Raw genomic sequence first — 17,297 nt, 5'->3', positions numbered from 1 at the left:
TGTGTGGGGATATTGCACAAAACCTCTCTTTTATGCCGTCCAATAGAAACATAACACGTCAACAAAAACAAAAAAAAAGGTGAATGACAAATATTGTTCCTGCTTCACCACTGACGTCGCCGGTATGGGAGACGGAGGCGGAGGGAGGCATTGGCGTGGGCCGAGGCGCGTGGGCGATGGCTCGTTCGGTAAACGTGATTGAGAGTAGAACGATGGGTTTTTTTTTATTTATTTATTGGTCGATGAGTGGAAAGAAGGTAGAGATCCAGTGTTTTCACATTACTCACCTTTTTGGTTTTTTGTTGACGTGTTACCAATCCGCTGGAATAGGTGCAGATCCACAGCCACGTGTTTAGTTTTTATTAGCACACGAGACAGTCTTCTACAATTATCTGGTAAGTACTGAATCACTCCCATCCCGGAAAATTTCGAATTAGGGTTTCCAATTCGCTCCCCTTTCTCTCCAATTCCCTTCTCTGCTTTGCCCCTAATCCTTCAATCTCTGCGCTTTTCACAAAATTCCTTTGCCACAATGAAGAATCGGAAACTCAAAGGTAAGGAAAACGGAGAGAAACTCAATGGTTCAGAATCGATCAAAATGAAGAAGAGTAAGATGAAGAACATGAAGAGGTTGGGTGGGCGTGGCCTTTCTCTCGAGGCCTTCGTCAATGCCAAATCAAAGAGCGATTTCTACAACCCAGCTCTGATAAGTAAGTATATTTTCTTTATTTTGCTAAAGCATTCATTTTTATTTTTAATTTTTTGGTTGGGTGGACAATTTGTGCTTTCTGATCATTGGGTTATTTATTTGATTTACAATTTATTGTATTTTGATTTTTTTTTTTTTTTTTGATTGGTATGAGGTAGGTAGTGGGGCTTGAAACCACTGTTTATCGAGCTAAATTTCCGCTTGTTTGATGAGAACTTTTGGAAGAAAATAAGTGAGAAGAAAATTTGCTTTTCATTTTGAGCTTCATGTCCTTTTTGTCAAATGGGTTTTTACAGGTTTGATTGTGGAAGATACTAAGACCCAGAAATATACAGAATTTCATAGGATGCCAGTAATTTGAAAACAAAATGTGTAATAATTTAATATCGTATAACTATTTTTGAAATTGGAAACTCTGATATGATATTGTTCTAGTCTGGTCCTCGTGTAGATTATAGGGGTTTTAAGCTCCACATTGTATGCCCGATTCTGGGATCATATGCTATTTTGAATAGATGACTTTTTTAAAGGAGCAATTTTGGTTTAAAGCAACCTAAATGTTATTGGCGTGATATCATCGTTTCAGTATTCAGTATTGGTGAGCGAGTTGTTGGAGGGGACAATTGGGACACTACTGTTTTAAAAATATGGAGGTTGGCTCTTTTGTTATTAATGTGAGGTCTTTGGAAAGAGTGGAACGCAAAGAGCTTTGAAGATCGTGAGATTGTGATGTTAGAGATGAAGAAGATGATGTTCCAATCCCTTATACTTGGATTGTGACGTCCCACATTGCCTGAGTATGAAAAAGATGATGTGTTTATATGGAATATACTTTCTCTAAATGGTATGAAGCCTTTTAGGAGTAAACACAATAATAAAACCTAGCGGACTCGGCCCCAAGCGGACAATATCATACCACTTGGAGCAGGAGTGTTACATATAGTATCAGAGTCATAGCCTAGCCTGAGATGGGGGGCACAAGCCCACATGAGAGTTACCAGCGAGGACGCTGGATCCTAAGAGGGGGTAATTGTGACGTCCCACATTGCCTGGGCATGGAAAAAATGATGTATTTATATAGAATATACTTTCTCTAAATGGTATGAGGCATTTTGGAGGTAAACCCAATAATAAAATCGTGCGGGCTTAGCCCAAAGCGAACAATATCATACCACTTGGAACAGGGGTGTTACATATGGTATCAGAATTATAGTGATGGGGGGAGCGTGCACAAGCTCATATGAGAGTCGCCAGCGAGGACGTTGGGTCCTAAGAGGAGGTGATTATGACGTCCCACATTGCCTGGGCATAGAAAAGATGATGTGTTTATATGGAATATATTTTCTCTAAATGGTATGAGGCCTTTTGGGGTAAACCCAATAATAAAACTGTGCAGGCTTGGCCCAAAGCGGACAATATCATGCTACTTGGAGTAGGAGTGTTACATGGATAGTAGCATGGAATAGTTTGCCTGTTTCTAATTTTTATGAGTTTTTGGAGTTTTGCTCTTCTTTTCTTACACTGTAGGGGTTATTTGTGTATACTTCGTGTGTGCTAGGGTTCGCCTTCCTCTCCGCTTTGAATGAATTTGTATTATGTATCAAAATAAATAAATTTGGGGAGGGGCTACTTAACTTAGATATAAATTAAGCTGTTTTTCTTCTTATTCTTTTCAAGTATAGAATGTTGTATAAATATTCTGTTATGAAAGAGAATGGGAGAGATGTCAGGAAATTTTAAATTTTGTCTGGCATATTGTACCCATTTAACTGACAGGTTCCTGTTATATTTCTTTCAGAGAAGCAAAAGGAGTTCTATAAAAATGCAAAGAATGTGAAGAAGTACAAGAAGTTGCTGAAGCAACAAAGTCAACAACGTGATATTTCCTTAGCTATAAGCCCCCTTGAGGTTTGTTATGATATCTATTTCATCTGAATTTTAGATTGTTTTGTTGGTTTCTCATATATTGGAAGGTCTCAAATACCTCAATTTTTGTCATAAATTATTGTATCACTGTTTCTGAAATAGAATCCGTTACTCATGTCTTATAAAACTAGCAATTTTTTTTTCAGGTAGTATGTGGATTTTAATCTAGTTAGGTTAATTACGGTTCCCAAATATCAATTCATTGTTCAACTTCTTCAGAATGCTGATTTAAATGGAAAATTGCTTGGTTGTGTTGTTTTGAAGTGTATAGGTCTCTATCTACCAAAACACATACACGCATATAGATATATATACCTCTCAAACCCGAAAGCATCCATTTAGCCGGATTCTCTAGCTTAGAAGCTTAAGTCACATTCCATTCTGTTGGTTATTGCAGGATGAGAATGAAACTGAAGATGTAAGCATAATGAGCATGAACAACAAGAACAGCAAGAATCATGGTATACCCAGTTTGAAAAAAATGTATGAGCAGAAGCGTGAAAAGAAAGAGAGCACAAGGATTGAGATGGAGGCTCTTAATCAGGCAAAGAAGGAAGAGAGAGAAAAATCAGAAGCTCGGAGGAAGTCTGTGAGAGAGAAGATGTTCAAGAAGACGCATGCAGGCCAGCCTGTTATGAAGTACAGAATTGAGCATCTTTTGGAGACTATTGAAAATTCAGCCAAAAATTAAGTCGCAAAGATCTTCTCATGCATTTCTGAACATCTTTGGAGGGGGTGGAGACTTGGTTGTAGTTTTCGTATATCATTTTTGGCTGCTTGAAATATGATAAATGACTACTGTTTTGTTTTTCTTTGCACTTCATCCCCGCCAGTCTCCTCTTTCCTTTTTCTTGTTAGTGATGGATAATTCTAGCTGCAGTAACACTAATGATGTAACAATTCATGAACAGAATTTTTTATTTCATAGAGAAGAGAAGTGAAGTTGGCAATCTGCATTTTGATCGTCCATACATCTATATATCTGACAGTATAATACCTTATTATTCTTTCTTTTTTTTGGGGGGGGGGGGGGGGGGGGGGGGGGGTTTGGGGGTGGGGAGGGGGGAAATTACAAAGGAAAACAAGAAAGAAACACAAAATTACTACAGAGCAGAGGAATATGTTGTCAACCACTGTAATAAAAGGCAACCGGAGGCGGAGTAACTACAAACCGCCGTGGACGTGGGGCGCAGGTCATCATGAGGACCAAAGCTATCACCAACGCCAATAAAAGTCCCATGAAGTCTGGACCGCCACCATCTAATTCCGAGCAAACAAGCTTTCCCATCACCAACGCTTCAAAACACCAACCTCCCGCAGAGTCTTGCAGAATGCTAGAGGAAAGAAAGAAAAGCCCCTGAAATAAGAGAGGGTATTACTTTCCTTTTGAAGACTTGGCAGTCAAGTCAGACATGGAAAAATATATGTGCTTTCATATTCTTGAGAAGACTCTTGGAATATATTTTATTTTACATCAAACTAATTTTCTATTAAGTTTCTCAGACCATAAATGAGGTCGTTGGCTGCATATGTTGACTCTATATGACTATAAACTCCAATGAGAAGAGAGGAAGACCAAGGCCAAAAGCTGATTCGTTTATATACTTTTCAAAGATGACCCCGCTAAGTATACGTTCAAAGTTATTGGTTTCCACAAAGTTTCCTTCGTTGGAGGGAAGTCTTTCAAACATGTGGTTGCTGTGGAAATAAAATAAGCTATGAGCTGAAAAAGCCTGTGAACCTTCGGTTTACACACAACTATTGAACACACAATCTTCAAAACTAGGTATGTCTTTCATAGCCCAAAACTTTTTTATTATTCCCCTCTCATAACTCATTACTGACTTAATTGTAGCGCCCCTCAAGGTTGGCCTTTTTTATGGTGGTCTCTCTTTGTTTTATAAGAACTCATTGTTTGTTCTTGCATGATATATATTTTTAGAGCACGTGATTCTCACGTATTTTTTAAAAATCCATGTTAAAATCATGTGTTTCAAGAATGGATATCAATTTAATAGACTGAAATTGCTTTATCCTTGCTGCTTTTGTGATGGTTGTTCTGTGCTTGAAGTGATTGTTTACATCAAAATCAAGAAAGGAGGTGGATTGTTCTATGTTTACCACCCCCAAAGCCATTTACCCATATGGAAAGAAGGGGTGAAAGCCCATTTTTGATTTCTTTAATCTAAGTGAAAGCCTATAATACTTTACGGCCCACTATTCCTTGTTAACAAGAAGTTTGTACAACTTGCCATAATTAAATATAATTAAGCTTGAGCAAATAGTAATTTTTTTTATCCACCAATATGTTTGTTAATGTGTTTTGAGTAGTATTTTTTGTTTTTGCTTTGAAAAAATGATACGATGTAACACAAGGGTGAAAACTGCTTTTGTGTTTTGATTTTTTTTTTCTATTCTTTTTAAATTGAAAGGCAGCCCAATAAGATTTCCTTGAGATCACTGAACCATCACTGTAGATGTGTTTTGAATTGTTTATTAACATATTTGTCTTAAAAATGGAAAACAAAAACACAAACAAACGTAGGGGTGTCAACCCGGTCCTGGTTTTCAGTTATTGGCCAAAACCGGGAATTGGAACTGGAATACCCAATTTTTTTATTTTGGAAAACCGGAACCGGAACCGGGTACCCGGTTATACAATAACCGGCCGGTTCCGGTTGTTACCCGATTATCCAGACCAGGTAACCGGTTTAAAAATAAATTTTTTTTAAAACAAAAAATCATTTTGGGCTTATTTTAGGTATTGGGCCTAATTTTTGGGCTTATTTAAGGTATTGAGTCTAATTTTTGTACTTAGTTTAACAATTTTTTGCCCATTTTTTAAAAAACACAATTAGCATTTTTGTCCCAATAAGTTGAACTTTGTTATGATTATTCAAAAAAAAAAAAAATCCTAAAAAATTATTGTTTTTGGTTTTTTGGGCCTAAAAAAAAATAAAACTCAATGTTTAAAAATGTCCTTAAACTTCACCGTTTAAAAATGCCCTTAAAATCCAATGTTTACAAATGCCATAAAAATTTAATGTTTAAAAATGCTCTGAAAAAATTTAAAATAAAAATGAAAATATTATTTTATATATATATATATATATATATATAATGGGGTGCCAAAAACCAAAACCGGAATCGGTCACCAGTTGGTACCCAATTTTCAGATTTTTTTTTTTTTTTTTTTTGACACCCCTAAACAATCGTGGTTAGACACATAACAGAGTGCACAAAAACAGATATTAAACATGGGATTGTAAGTGACATGTCATAGAATGGGATTCCATTCTGCATTACTTTCTATGCTATTCTCAGACCATAATCATTGTAGCTCAGAAGTTAGGAAGCCACAATCATGATGCACTCTCATTTGAGATTCACGTTGTAATTTTTTTCACATTTTCACTGGCATGGTACCGAAGAGCTGGGCCATCAACAAACTGAACCATTTGTAACTTTTGCTCAGGAAATTAAAAAAAGGGGGGAAAAATGTAAGCTTTATAAATGCAAAGCAAGAAGCAGTAACTGTGATGCCATAATGAGTGTGGGGGGTGAAAGAATAAAAATGAGTGATGAAGTCAGCATAAGAAATGATAGTAATAGTAATAAGATAATGTAAATGATGATGATGATCATCAATATAAAACGTGTGGCCATCATCAACCAATAAAACTGTCTGGAATTTGATTACGCCACCCACTTTTACCTTTCTTTTCTTTTCTTGTTTTTTTCTTGACTCTGTCTGGTGGGGTGCCGGGTGTCTGTGTTATGTTATTGTCTGTCTACCTGTCCTCTTTTCTTTTCTTCATCTTTTCTTTTTGAGATTTTGAGATTTTGTACGAATATTGTTTATTTTTAAAGAGTAATTTCACTTTAAATTTCTAAATTATCAAGCGATCTGAGAAGTTTTCAAACTTCAACCTCTCAATTTGGACTCCTAAACTTTCAATTACAATTAATTTGAACTCTTTCGTCAAATTTTAAACGTTAAAAGTGAGACAATAATGTTTATACTTCTGACTTTTTTATAAAATTTTAAATTTACCCTTAATTCTAAATTAACTGCAATTGAAAGTTCAAGGGTCTAAATTGAGAGGTTTTAAAATTTGGACAGTTTCTCAAATCGCGTGATAACTCAAGAGTTTAAAGTGAAACTACCACTTATTTTTATAAACTTCTCTTCGTGTCAATAATCGACAAATCAAAATTCAATTACGGTTATTTCAAATTTAATGATAAATGTAAAAAAGTTTTTTAAAAAAATAATCCTCTTATATTCAAAGATGAGAGAGAGAGAAAGAGAAGGGAGGTGAAGTACTTTGGTTTGGTTGCTGGGTGTGGAGTAGAAAAGCGAGCGTGAATGTAGCAAAAAGTTGTGGACGCCATCCAATGTCACCGAATCTATCACGTGGCTCTTCAGTCGAGGCCTTCTCTCTCTCTCTCCAATGAAATGAAGTTGAAGAGAAAAAGTGAAAGTTACTATACCTGAGAAGAACATTTACCGAAGGGGCATTTCTCATGCAATTGCCAGTAAAGCTGCTGCTGCTGCTCTGTTTTTCCTTCATTTCTTGCTCTGCAGAGAAAAACTGCTTCTTCTTGGTGATCCATGGACTAAATGTTTTCCATCTCGGTCCATTCCACAGATGCATGTGTAATAATGTAATGTCTTAGAGATTCTTTAAAACTTTACCTTTAATCAGTTTAATGTAATGTAAGAGGCTCTAGACCTTTCGATCTTCGTAAGTTTTGATGTTTATATTGCTAATAATTAGAACAGTAAATATAAACGAATTTTTTTGAGACCTACAAATTGCGAATAGTCCACTCGCCGCTAAGGTAAGTAGAACTCATAAAGGTTCTCTCACATTTTTTGTCAATTTAGGTAATAAATTGCTGAAGATCTAGATCTAAAACATTACAAGTTCTTTTGGACGGTGTTTTGTATTTTTGGTTTGTTAAAAATTTGTGTTTTCTGTTCTCAAAACAAAAACGTTAACAAACATCCCAGAACATAAAAAGCTCTTAAAAATTACAAAAACAATTTTCACCTTTGTCACATCATAACACTCTCTTGAAACAAAGTCGAAAGGCATCTTTTAAAACACATTAACAACAACCTTGTTAACGTCTCCAAGGGGTAGCTCAATCGGCTATAGACTACGCCTAATGAAGCGAAAGTCACTAATTTGAATTCCTCTCCGCCTTTCCTTGTGTGAACATGTCAAGAAAAAAAAAAAAAAACAACCACCTTGTTAATAACATTTATGATGTAAAAACTGTTTTTGTGTTTTGAGGAATATTCTTTGTTTTAAATTATTTGTTAATGTATTTGTTTTAAGAACATTAAACAAAAATGTAACCAAAGATGCATAGCAATTAACAAATATTGTAAGAGAACTCGTATAAAATCTAACTGTCTAAATAAATTTTGAACAGTCTATAATCCATATACGAGTAATTTTAGAAGGCCTATTAGTGTCCTACTTGTGTCCTACTAAGAATGATGTGATTATTAAAATCACTCTTTGATCAAAATTCAATAATGATCAATCACCCTTTGATCAAAATTCAATAATGATCAATTACAAATCCAATGATGATTTTAATAGCCACATCATTCTTAGTAGGATACAAGTAAGACATAAGTAGGCCACCTAGAATTATTCTCCATATACCCAGACAAATAGGTCCCATATAGATTCATTTGTTCCTTCACCATGTTATTTTCCGTATGTCTCTCTGTTATTAAGTTCCTCAGAAGACAACTTACTACGTTTTCCTGCCTGTCCTATTACCAAGATTTTGCAGTAAATTATGTTGATTTCTATTTTTACAAATTTTGAACCATTATCTCTCTAACAAAAATTCGATCATCATCGTTTTCTTTTTGATTTCCCTTCTGTTTTTGTAAGTAGTTTTGTTTTTCCTTTTGGACGTAACAAACAGAAGCTAACAGGAACGATGTATAATGTTAGCTACAAATTTGGTAAGCAGCCCTTCACTTTTCAGCTACTATCCCATTTGTTTTCAAAGCACTTTGACTTAAATTTTCTTTCTTCCATGTGTACAACTGAAGAGGATAAAACAATGACGAAGCAACAAGAATCCCAGGAGTCAACTGTGATTGACGAAAATTTTGACAATCATGGTAATCATAACAGAACATCATGTGTATTCACATGCCTTGGAACAGTCCCAGATAACTAATTCCATCTGTTTTTAGACCTGTCCAAACCTAGAATTCAAATGGGATCCTGTTGAACACCACCAGATGCAGCCACGTGTAGACATCCACACTTAGTATGGTACGGAAAACCGACCCAAGATCCTCTTTGAAATAGAAAGAAATCATCTCATAGTCCAGATGAAATTTCACAAATTTAATTGCGTACATGTTACCACTATGGTTCACATGTTTCAGCACCATTTAATGCAATAACACAAAATCCGTAAGACATTTTGAAGGCGAACCCCAATGTACTTGAGAGTGGAAAACTGGAAAGAATATCTTAAGGAGCAAATGGTACACGGGCATTTAGAGAAAGGCTGAGACCCCAACAAAACCAAATGCATGTAAAAAAAAAAAATGTGGCAGAAGTAGCAAACCTTCCTTTGAAACTTCAAAAGAGAGGTCTTTCCAGTAAGTTAGAAGACTGAAAATTGAAAACCTTTCAACAAGTGAGAAGATGAATTCCAACAGCGATAAACAACGTGGCGGCCCACAAAATTTACTGCTCTTAGATGGACATTGTTATGATTCAATTAAGAAACTATGAATGCATATTAGCAACTGATTGAGTTAATTATAAGTTAAAAGAGGAACAAAAAAGAAAAAGAAAGTAACCTTTTAAAAGGTCGAAAGAATGAGATTCAAATCCAACATTACAAGTACAATTACAAAGGTGTATCAATACATAAACTCTTATTCCTTCAGAAGGCTAACACTGACACAACTTAGTCCACAAGATAATTACTTCCTGATGAAAACAAGGAAATATCAATGGATAAACATGCACAAGTCTGCAAATAGTATACATGGTGACTGCCGAATAAAATTACTAACCACTATTTGATACACATACAACAATAGGAGTTCTAATATCTTTATTAATCACTAATTGGTATCTCCCACAGCTCAGCCAAGTATAAAATCAGTGGCAATCAAGCCCTTGAGCATCTGTATAACCTCCCAACCTTGCTCCCACTCTGATTAGGGCTGCAATTATATTAAGCTACATAAAAGTAAATGCGAAACAATGTGTGTACCATATAGAGCATGTACCTGCTATACCCATTCCCGCATTCCAAGGGGCTTGATTTACCAGGCATAATACATGGGCAGAAGTGTCAGGACAGCCTCAATTCAGAATCTTCATCCATTGTCCAAACAAAATTAGGCATGTCAAACCTTGGCCCCGCAACGGTCCTATATATATAAAGCTTCTCAACGGGGCAGCTTTCAGGTCTCGAGTTTGGATGTCCCCTTTCATCAATAACCTCAACATTAAGCCTTGGCAACTTCTGACCTAGCAGCTTACATGCTCCGTAACTCACAGAACAAGAAGACATCCAAAGGGATCGCATTGTCTCCAGCTTTGCAGCATTGGCCAAAAGAGCCTTGTCACCAAAGGGGCAGTCCCTAATCTCCAGTTTCCTAAGGTTTTCGCAACCAGACAGTATGTGATGGAGTCCCAGATCACTTTCTCCGGCGAAAGCTACAGAGAGCATCTCTAATTTTTTGGCAAAAGTCCCAATATACTCAAACACACGATCAGTGAGAAGACCAGAAAGGGAGAGCCGCTGTAGATCCTTGCAGTGCTCAACAATGGCTCCAAATCCCGCATCAAGTGGTTGAAGAGTAACGTAATCAGGAGTTCGTGGCTCAATAATACAAAGACGAAACCTTGTCATGTTAGGTCGATTCCTTGCAATGGTCCTTAAGGCAGCATTAGACATTTGACGGCAGAAGTACAGAACAGACTCGAGCTTGGGGCAGCCTGCAGAAACTGAGACAAGGCCCTGTTCTGACAAGGATACATTTGGTTCTGCTTCATAAGGATCGGATGGAAATACCCTCAATTCTTGCAGATCCTTGCAAGATGCTGCAAGGACATCAAGACCAGCATCTTCAATGTAATCCAACACCTGCAGTCACGTCCTCAATTAACACGACAGGGACAGGCTCGTCTCAATCAAAAACAATATCAAAATTAAACAGACAGCAAACATTGAAGAACAACATCGAATAAAATCAGACATACCCATAAGCGCTGCAAATTTTGACATTGGCTAACTAGCTTGATAAGATCAGGGCTTTGGATAGTGGCATAACTCAAGTTCAATGATGTTAACCTAGAGCAGATAGGGTAAACAGCTGGAAGATAGCCTGGGACTACGTCCCAAAAACCAGACAGGCCCCTCAGTTCCTTGCATCCAGAAAAAGCTCCTGATAGGTTTGAGAAGACATCAGGTCGCAACTCAGACGCATAGACACCCGTGCCTAACTCAACCAGCTGAGGTGCCCGACGAAGAAGGTTCGCAAGCCTGTCAAGGGGCACAGCACGGTTGAGCCGGAGAGTCCTCAGGTTGGGGCACCTACCCACCAGGCGCTCCAGGGCAGAGAAACTCACCTCAGACCCTAGGCAGGAAATGTTAAGGGACACCAATGAGGTGTAGTTATCAGGAAAATGGCTGAGCCAGTGCCCACTCTGGTCTTCCACATCACTCTCCCGCAGGTCCAGCTCTCTCAAATTCCTGTAGTGCAACAGCAAAAACAACTTGCTCAATAACGACAACGTTCGAAACATTTCACATAGTCAGTACAACTATAACCAATACCATATGAAAAAGTTCAGTGGAACAAAACCAACACTCGGTACAACTATTAATACTAGCAAGTTTGTCACCCTACATATCACTGACAATGGAAAAAAAAAAATTAACACTTTTTTCATTGGGTAAACATCAATGAGAAAGATTACAAGAAGGGAAGTCATTTATTCCTGATCTATTTGAAAATTTCATTAAACCAAATTTCCCCAGAACGTAAACAAGTTCTTCCCAGAAAAAGCAATAACACAAATCAGAAATTAACACAGCAAAACCTTCAATTTTTTTTTTTTTTTTTTGATGAATACAACAGAATATTCAATTAATAGCATGAAAGCCAAATATTAGAAGATTCATAATTCTGACTACAATTACATAAAGTAAGAAAAAAGAACCTCATTGAGGAATTCAAAAGAAAGCCACACTGTCCAAGAAACAACAATCCAAAACTTTGAAAACAACACCACATCACAAACGAGCACAAACAAACAAAATAGCTAAAAGAAAAAGGCAACCGAAGCAACCCAAGTGATATTGACTAGATTTTCCACCTTAGCCAGTCAAAAAAATGGAAATTCCTTCCCAGATCTACAAGATACCAAGGCAGAAAATAGAGCAACCAAAGCAAGGTAACAGTAGCCAACCATCGTTGATTTCCCATCTATAAACGGAAACCCAATAACTTAAACCACACAATGCACACAAAATCAAGTTTCTTTTTGGGAATCAATCATGAGGGAGCAACAAATTTTGATTCAAACAAATCGACCAACATCTCAAACTAGGAAGCAAAAAAAGAAATGGAAAAATCAGAGACAAACTGCATCTAACAACTAAAATCAGATCTTTCCATATATACATCACCATTACCCACTCAAAGGTCGGAGGAAAACAGCATGAATCCCCAAAAATACGACAATGCTGCACTTAGTCCCTCTGAGACTGATAAAAGATAGCTAAAGCCAAGAAATTTAACTTGGAAAATAACATCGTTCTCCGCATTTAAGACCTATCAAATCCAAAAACCTTAACTCAACCGAGCCAAACTCAACGATTCACTTACGCTAAAAAAAACCCCGTTCTCTCATTTCCCTTAAAACCAACACTAACACTGCATTACTCCAAAGATCCAAACTTGTACGCACACTTCCTCCCTCCCAACATAACAACCCCACAAAAGTAAACTTACTCCAAACAAACAAACAAAAGAAACCCATATTTCCCATTTCCAAACCGAGCAAAAACAAACAAAAACCGAACCTGCAATTGGCAGCAATGGCGGCTAAGCCCTCAGTGCTGAACCCCTCGCACGTGGAAAGCACGAGGACCTTGAAGTTCTTGAAGGACTTGGAGATTAGCTCCAAGCCCTCGTCGGTGACGACCATGCGCTTGAGCCGAATCTCCTCCAGCCACGGGTAGGCCACCGCCATGGCGGCGATCCAGGGGCCGACGTAGCCTCCCCAGCCTTCCGGAACAAGGTTGAAGTCGGCGAAGTGGGGCTTCCCCTTAAGCTCGACGCTCCTGACCTCCGGGAAGCGTCGGATCAGCATCCGAGGGCTGATCGCGTAACAGTTCCCCACGAACACCCTCCTCCTGCTCCACCGTTCGATCTCGTACCACGACTTGCACACCATCGAGATCACGTTCCTGTCCTTCCCATCCTGTATGAACGAGAACACATGCTCCAACACCTCCTCCGGGAACGAGCTCCCCGCCATTCTCTGCATCACCGTCCTCTCCGACGTCGTTTAAGAGCCCAGCAAACCAACACAACGACAACAATTAACACTCAACGAAGACTGTTAGATCTGAGAGAGAGAGAGAGCGTTGAGCATTGACATTATAAGTGTGTTGAAGAGGATAAGGATTTGTTTGTGTTTGTGTTTTGTGTTTGTGTTTTGCGTTTGTGTTGTCCTGGGTGAGGTTAAGAAAGGCAAAATATTAACCAGGGTTAAAGAGCTGGTCACTATGATGGACCGTGGTGATCCAGACACGTGGTCGGTCTGGATGAGATCTTATCCGTTGGGCCGACGAATGGGAGCCGCATAAAACGGGTGTACGTAATAAGTAAGAGCGTGGAGCCCGGGGAGGGAGGACTCGGCGAGAAGATGAATTTGATTTCTTCTCTTTCATATTCTCGGGAGGGAGTGAATAAAGTGTTATCATGTGTAGCGTAATGGGTGGAGGGAGAAGGGGGAATCTCATGATTCGGATTGCACGGCTGGATCTGAGGCCGAGGATATTGCGGGGACCACAGAGCTAATCGGAGAGAAATAAGAAAATTGAAAATTGAATAGAAGGGGGGGTTAAAATAATGTGGAATGATATGATGTGAAGTCTTGGTATGATGACATCATGGCCGTCCAATCATACGTGCCAATTTCGATCTATCTATCATTCAGTCTCTTACATTTATCCATGATATGTACCGCTTAAGTACTCCATAACAATCATCTCCAAATCCCATACATGATTTATATGATTAGACACGTAACGGTGTTTTACTATTTACTAATTAAGACCATTTTCTAAAAGGAATTCTTTCTCTTTATTTTTATATATATATATATATATATATATATATATATATATATTCTCTTGTGATTTTTATTTTGAAAATCCAAATTAACACGAATCTTACAAATTTAAAGGTTACTTTTCAAAATAGGAAGATGGAAGATTATGTAACTATGCTTTCACTTTGGAACATTCCGTAAAAGTAATGTCATTTTTTAGAGCTACCATTTGGTTTATGAAATCATGGACAACATTTTTTTTTTTTTACTTTAAGTGGGTAGTGAGAATTCTTTTAATTCAACTTAAAATGAACGCTCGAATGCAAAGGATAAGAGAGAGGCGACAAAGAGCTATGAAGGAAAAGACTGTGAAAATAGAAAGCCTTTTGAGTTAGGGTTGAGATCTAGTGTAATTGTATGTTCATATTGTTTGTAATTTGAGCATGCAATTGTGAGATGACTCCTGTTAAATCTACGTACTCGGGCAAGTATTTGAGGAACCCACGACCTTATTAGAGTGTGGGGAGCAGTAAAAAAATGATTTATATTGATGAAAAGTGTTAGAGAAATGCTACTCAAGTGTCCATCTTCATGCATTCTTATCTATTTGACATATTCACATTCACCTGTCTATTTTTTTTTTTAACCAAAAAATAAAAAAAGAACAAAAAATAAAGAATAAACTTCACTTAACTCCATAAACTTTCATTACATTTGAAATTACTCCTCTAAACTTCACATGCTCTCAATTTAGTGTATCAATCTTTCAAAAAAAATTTTTTTTTTCAATTTCACTAATCCGTTAAGATTTTATGGAAAATCCTAACAAAAGAGTGTTAAAATCATAAAATACCCCTCTTTAAAAATAAATAAAAAATAAAAAATTGCAAAGATTTAGGCGATGGTAAATATTTAATAGAATTTACAAAAATACTCACTCCTAAATCTTTGAATTTTTTTATATTATATATATTCATATTTTTTTAAAAAAAAAAATTGATATTTTGGGCATTTTGACAAGATTTAAGGAAAAATTATAACATATGGATGAAATTAAAAAAGATTAAAGCATTGAATTGAGAGTGTTTGAAATTTATGAAGGTAATTTCAAAAGTGACGAAAATTTAAAAGTTAAGTAAAATTTATCTAAAAATAAAATAACAAAAAGAATGTTGGGATATGGACACTATAAGAATGCTTAGTAACATTTCTCCGAGTATAAATGTGTGAGTTATTTTAATTGGTCAACTAAAAATATTTTCAGATTAATTAATATTTTATTTCGTATTAATTAAATACTTATTGAAAAAAAAAAAATAAAATAATAATTCCCAGGTGAAAGTGAAACAAAGGGCATAAAATTAAACTTAGTGATTCTAATTAATTAAAGTACAAAACCAACTGCACGTAGCATCTTAATCAAGAACTTTTACAGTGTACGGGTAGAAGGTAATATCGCAGAGAGTTTACACGTACACCCAGAAAAAAAAAAAAAAAAAAAAGCCCCCATGTGAGCAGTAATTTCTTTCCCACAAACGGTAAAAATCTCAAGTGTCCTTGGAGTTTCCCCAAGTGCACGTACATATATGGCATAAACAAAATAATTGACCCCATGGGGGGATGGAGGAAAATGACGGATTTGGCCCCAATCATATGGAAAGGGTTTATGGGTTTACCCTCATTCATTCCATATAAATGTGGGGGGTACTAGTGTCAGTCGGTGAAAATGACATGGTATTATGGGGTCGCTTTGCTTCAGCATGGACTCCATGGACCTGTCCCTTTTTGTGTCTAAAAAAGCTGAGAGCTAAAAACCAACGGCTAAGATTCATTCCTCTTAAAGAACACATCTAGACCGTTGCTTGGGGCCCTCTGGTTTTTGCGTCCTTGTCGATGGTAACCGTAGACCTTGTCTCTACTCGAACTGCTTCTGAAGAACATGTGTAACCCAAAACATATTCCTATATTATTATTTTATTTTAGGGACAACGAAAAGAGTTCATATAATATTTTTGTGTACTCCTAGGGTAGAGCAGGGGTTGGATGCTATGACTTTTATTATTTATATGCTTCTTATAAATCAATTGTATTATAACCTCGATTACTAAGAGATTAAATTTGTATCACGTTAGCTATTAAATTGTATTCGGTTAAAACCAACACAGAATAGGAATCTCTCTATTTTTAAGCAATTTAATGTTGTTGTATTTAGCGGTATGCATGATGTCACATAATAAATACACTGGCACCTCATTTTTTTAAAAAAAAAATGCATACGATAAATACTAAGGAACTAGGATCCTCTGTAGTTCCTTGTAGGGTTGTAATCTATGTAACATATATTACTTAATTACTAATATGCGTACTTAAATTTATATTACTAATTTTTAGTAAGCTATTAATATATATATGAATGAGCTAATTAGTCGAGCAAACGATCTGGTCGAGTTTTAAATGAGTTGAGCTCGCGAGATCCCATATCGAGTTTTGAGTTGGATATGTATCATTTACTAATCGAGTTTGTTTCTACAGTATCGAGCTTGAGTTCAGATCGAGTTATACCGAGCAGGTATCAAGCGAATTGTCGAACGGACTGGTTTATTTACGACCTTAGTTCCTTATAACATGAGGGTAAAATGATAATTTCACCTTTTGTTTCAACGATTTTATCCTCATGTTATAAGGAACCCACTCCCTCTCCAATTGAAAAAAAAAAAAAAAAAAAAAAATCCTAGAGAGTATCCTAGTTCTACTATTTGATGCATTGTCGGATCATAAAATTGAGAGAATCATTTTTCAATTGTCTAATAATTTAGACAATATATGTGAGAGATTCACTTGATTGAGTAGCTGTCCACTAAACCGATAACAATTTAGAGAGTAAATTGCAAAAGATCCCACCTCTAGAAATTCAGGGATTAATTTGGGGTTAGAATATTTTATTGGGTAATTAAGCTGAGTTGTCGTGCACGTAAAGTCGATTTTTTATTGGTGAGAAATCGGGATTACGATTTTTAATATTTTTTTTTTAATATTTTTTTTTAAAAAAACAGATAAATAAAATAAATAAAAGCCCACGCACGGTTCTCCGGGAATCTCTCATCCCCCTCGAGTGGGGATGACTTGGACTTTGGTGCATATTTTTGTAGTAGAGTCATACCACTCACTTGCAAAGACATAAAATAAAAACCACCCTTTGCCTTCTTCAATGCCATTTGATTAGTCCAGCTTGCTGACTTGGTGATAAACTTAGTAATAATGTGCTTCTGTCGTGGCTCGTTTTCTTTTAATATATATATATATATATA

The 17,297-nt window shown here is 36.6% G+C and overlaps 2 protein-coding genes across 2 annotated transcripts; one reads left to right on the top strand and one right to left on the bottom strand.

The window, feature by feature from the left end:
• Positions 1 to 396: 396 nt before the first annotated feature.
• LOC132171693 (uncharacterized) lies at positions 397 to 3,606 on the top strand. Its single transcript, XM_059583075.2, has 3 exons — positions 397 to 710; positions 2,508 to 2,617; positions 3,033 to 3,606. The coding sequence occupies exons 1-3, from the start codon at positions 533 to 535 to the stop codon at positions 3,324 to 3,326; spliced, it is 582 nt and encodes a 193-aa protein (XP_059439058.1). The 5' UTR covers positions 397 to 532; the 3' UTR covers positions 3,327 to 3,606.
• Positions 3,607 to 9,472: 5,866 nt separating this feature from the next.
• LOC132170732 (protein TRANSPORT INHIBITOR RESPONSE 1) lies at positions 9,473 to 13,354 on the bottom strand. Its single transcript, XM_059581817.2, has 3 exons — positions 12,734 to 13,354; positions 10,906 to 11,398; positions 9,473 to 10,789 (listed from the first exon to the last, which is right to left on the bottom strand). The coding sequence occupies exons 1-3, from the start codon at positions 13,198 to 13,200 to the stop codon at positions 9,992 to 9,994; spliced, it is 1,758 nt and encodes a 585-aa protein (XP_059437800.1). The 5' UTR covers positions 13,201 to 13,354; the 3' UTR covers positions 9,473 to 9,991.
• Positions 13,355 to 17,297: the final 3,943 nt, after the last annotated feature.

This window comes from Corylus avellana, chromosome 1 (genome assembly GCF_965113065.1).
Source record: "Corylus avellana chromosome 1, dhCorAvel1.hap1.2, whole genome shotgun sequence".
Taxonomy (NCBI): domain Eukaryota; kingdom Viridiplantae; phylum Streptophyta; class Magnoliopsida; order Fagales; family Betulaceae; genus Corylus; species Corylus avellana.
Note: the sequence above shows the minus strand (reverse complement) of the source record. Positions and strands in the feature narration are given on the sequence as shown.

Bases quoted from the DNA above. Each gene is read 5' to 3' on its own strand.
- LOC132171693 (XM_059583075.2), top strand. From the start codon at position 533: ATGAAGAATCGGAAACTCAAAGGTAAGGAAAACGGAGAGAAACTCAAT. The intron at 711-2,507 runs GTAAGTATATTT...TATTTCTTTCAG, and splicing joins CTACAACCCAGCTCTGATAA to AGAAGCAAAAGGAGTTCTAT. The intron at 2,618-3,032 runs GTTTGTTATGAT...TGGTTATTGCAG, and splicing joins TAGCTATAAGCCCCCTTGAG to GATGAGAATGAAACTGAAGA.
- LOC132170732 (XM_059581817.2), bottom strand. From the start codon at position 13,200: ATGCAGAGAATGGCGGGGAGCTCGTTCCCGGAGGAGGTGTTGGAGCAT. The intron at 11,399-12,733 runs GTTCGGTTTTTG...GTTGCACTACAG, and splicing joins GCCATTGCTGCCAATTGCAG to GAATTTGAGAGAGCTGGACC. The intron at 10,790-10,905 runs GTATGTCTGATT...ACGTGACTGCAG, and splicing joins AAAATTTGCAGCGCTTATGG to GTGTTGGATTACATTGAAGA.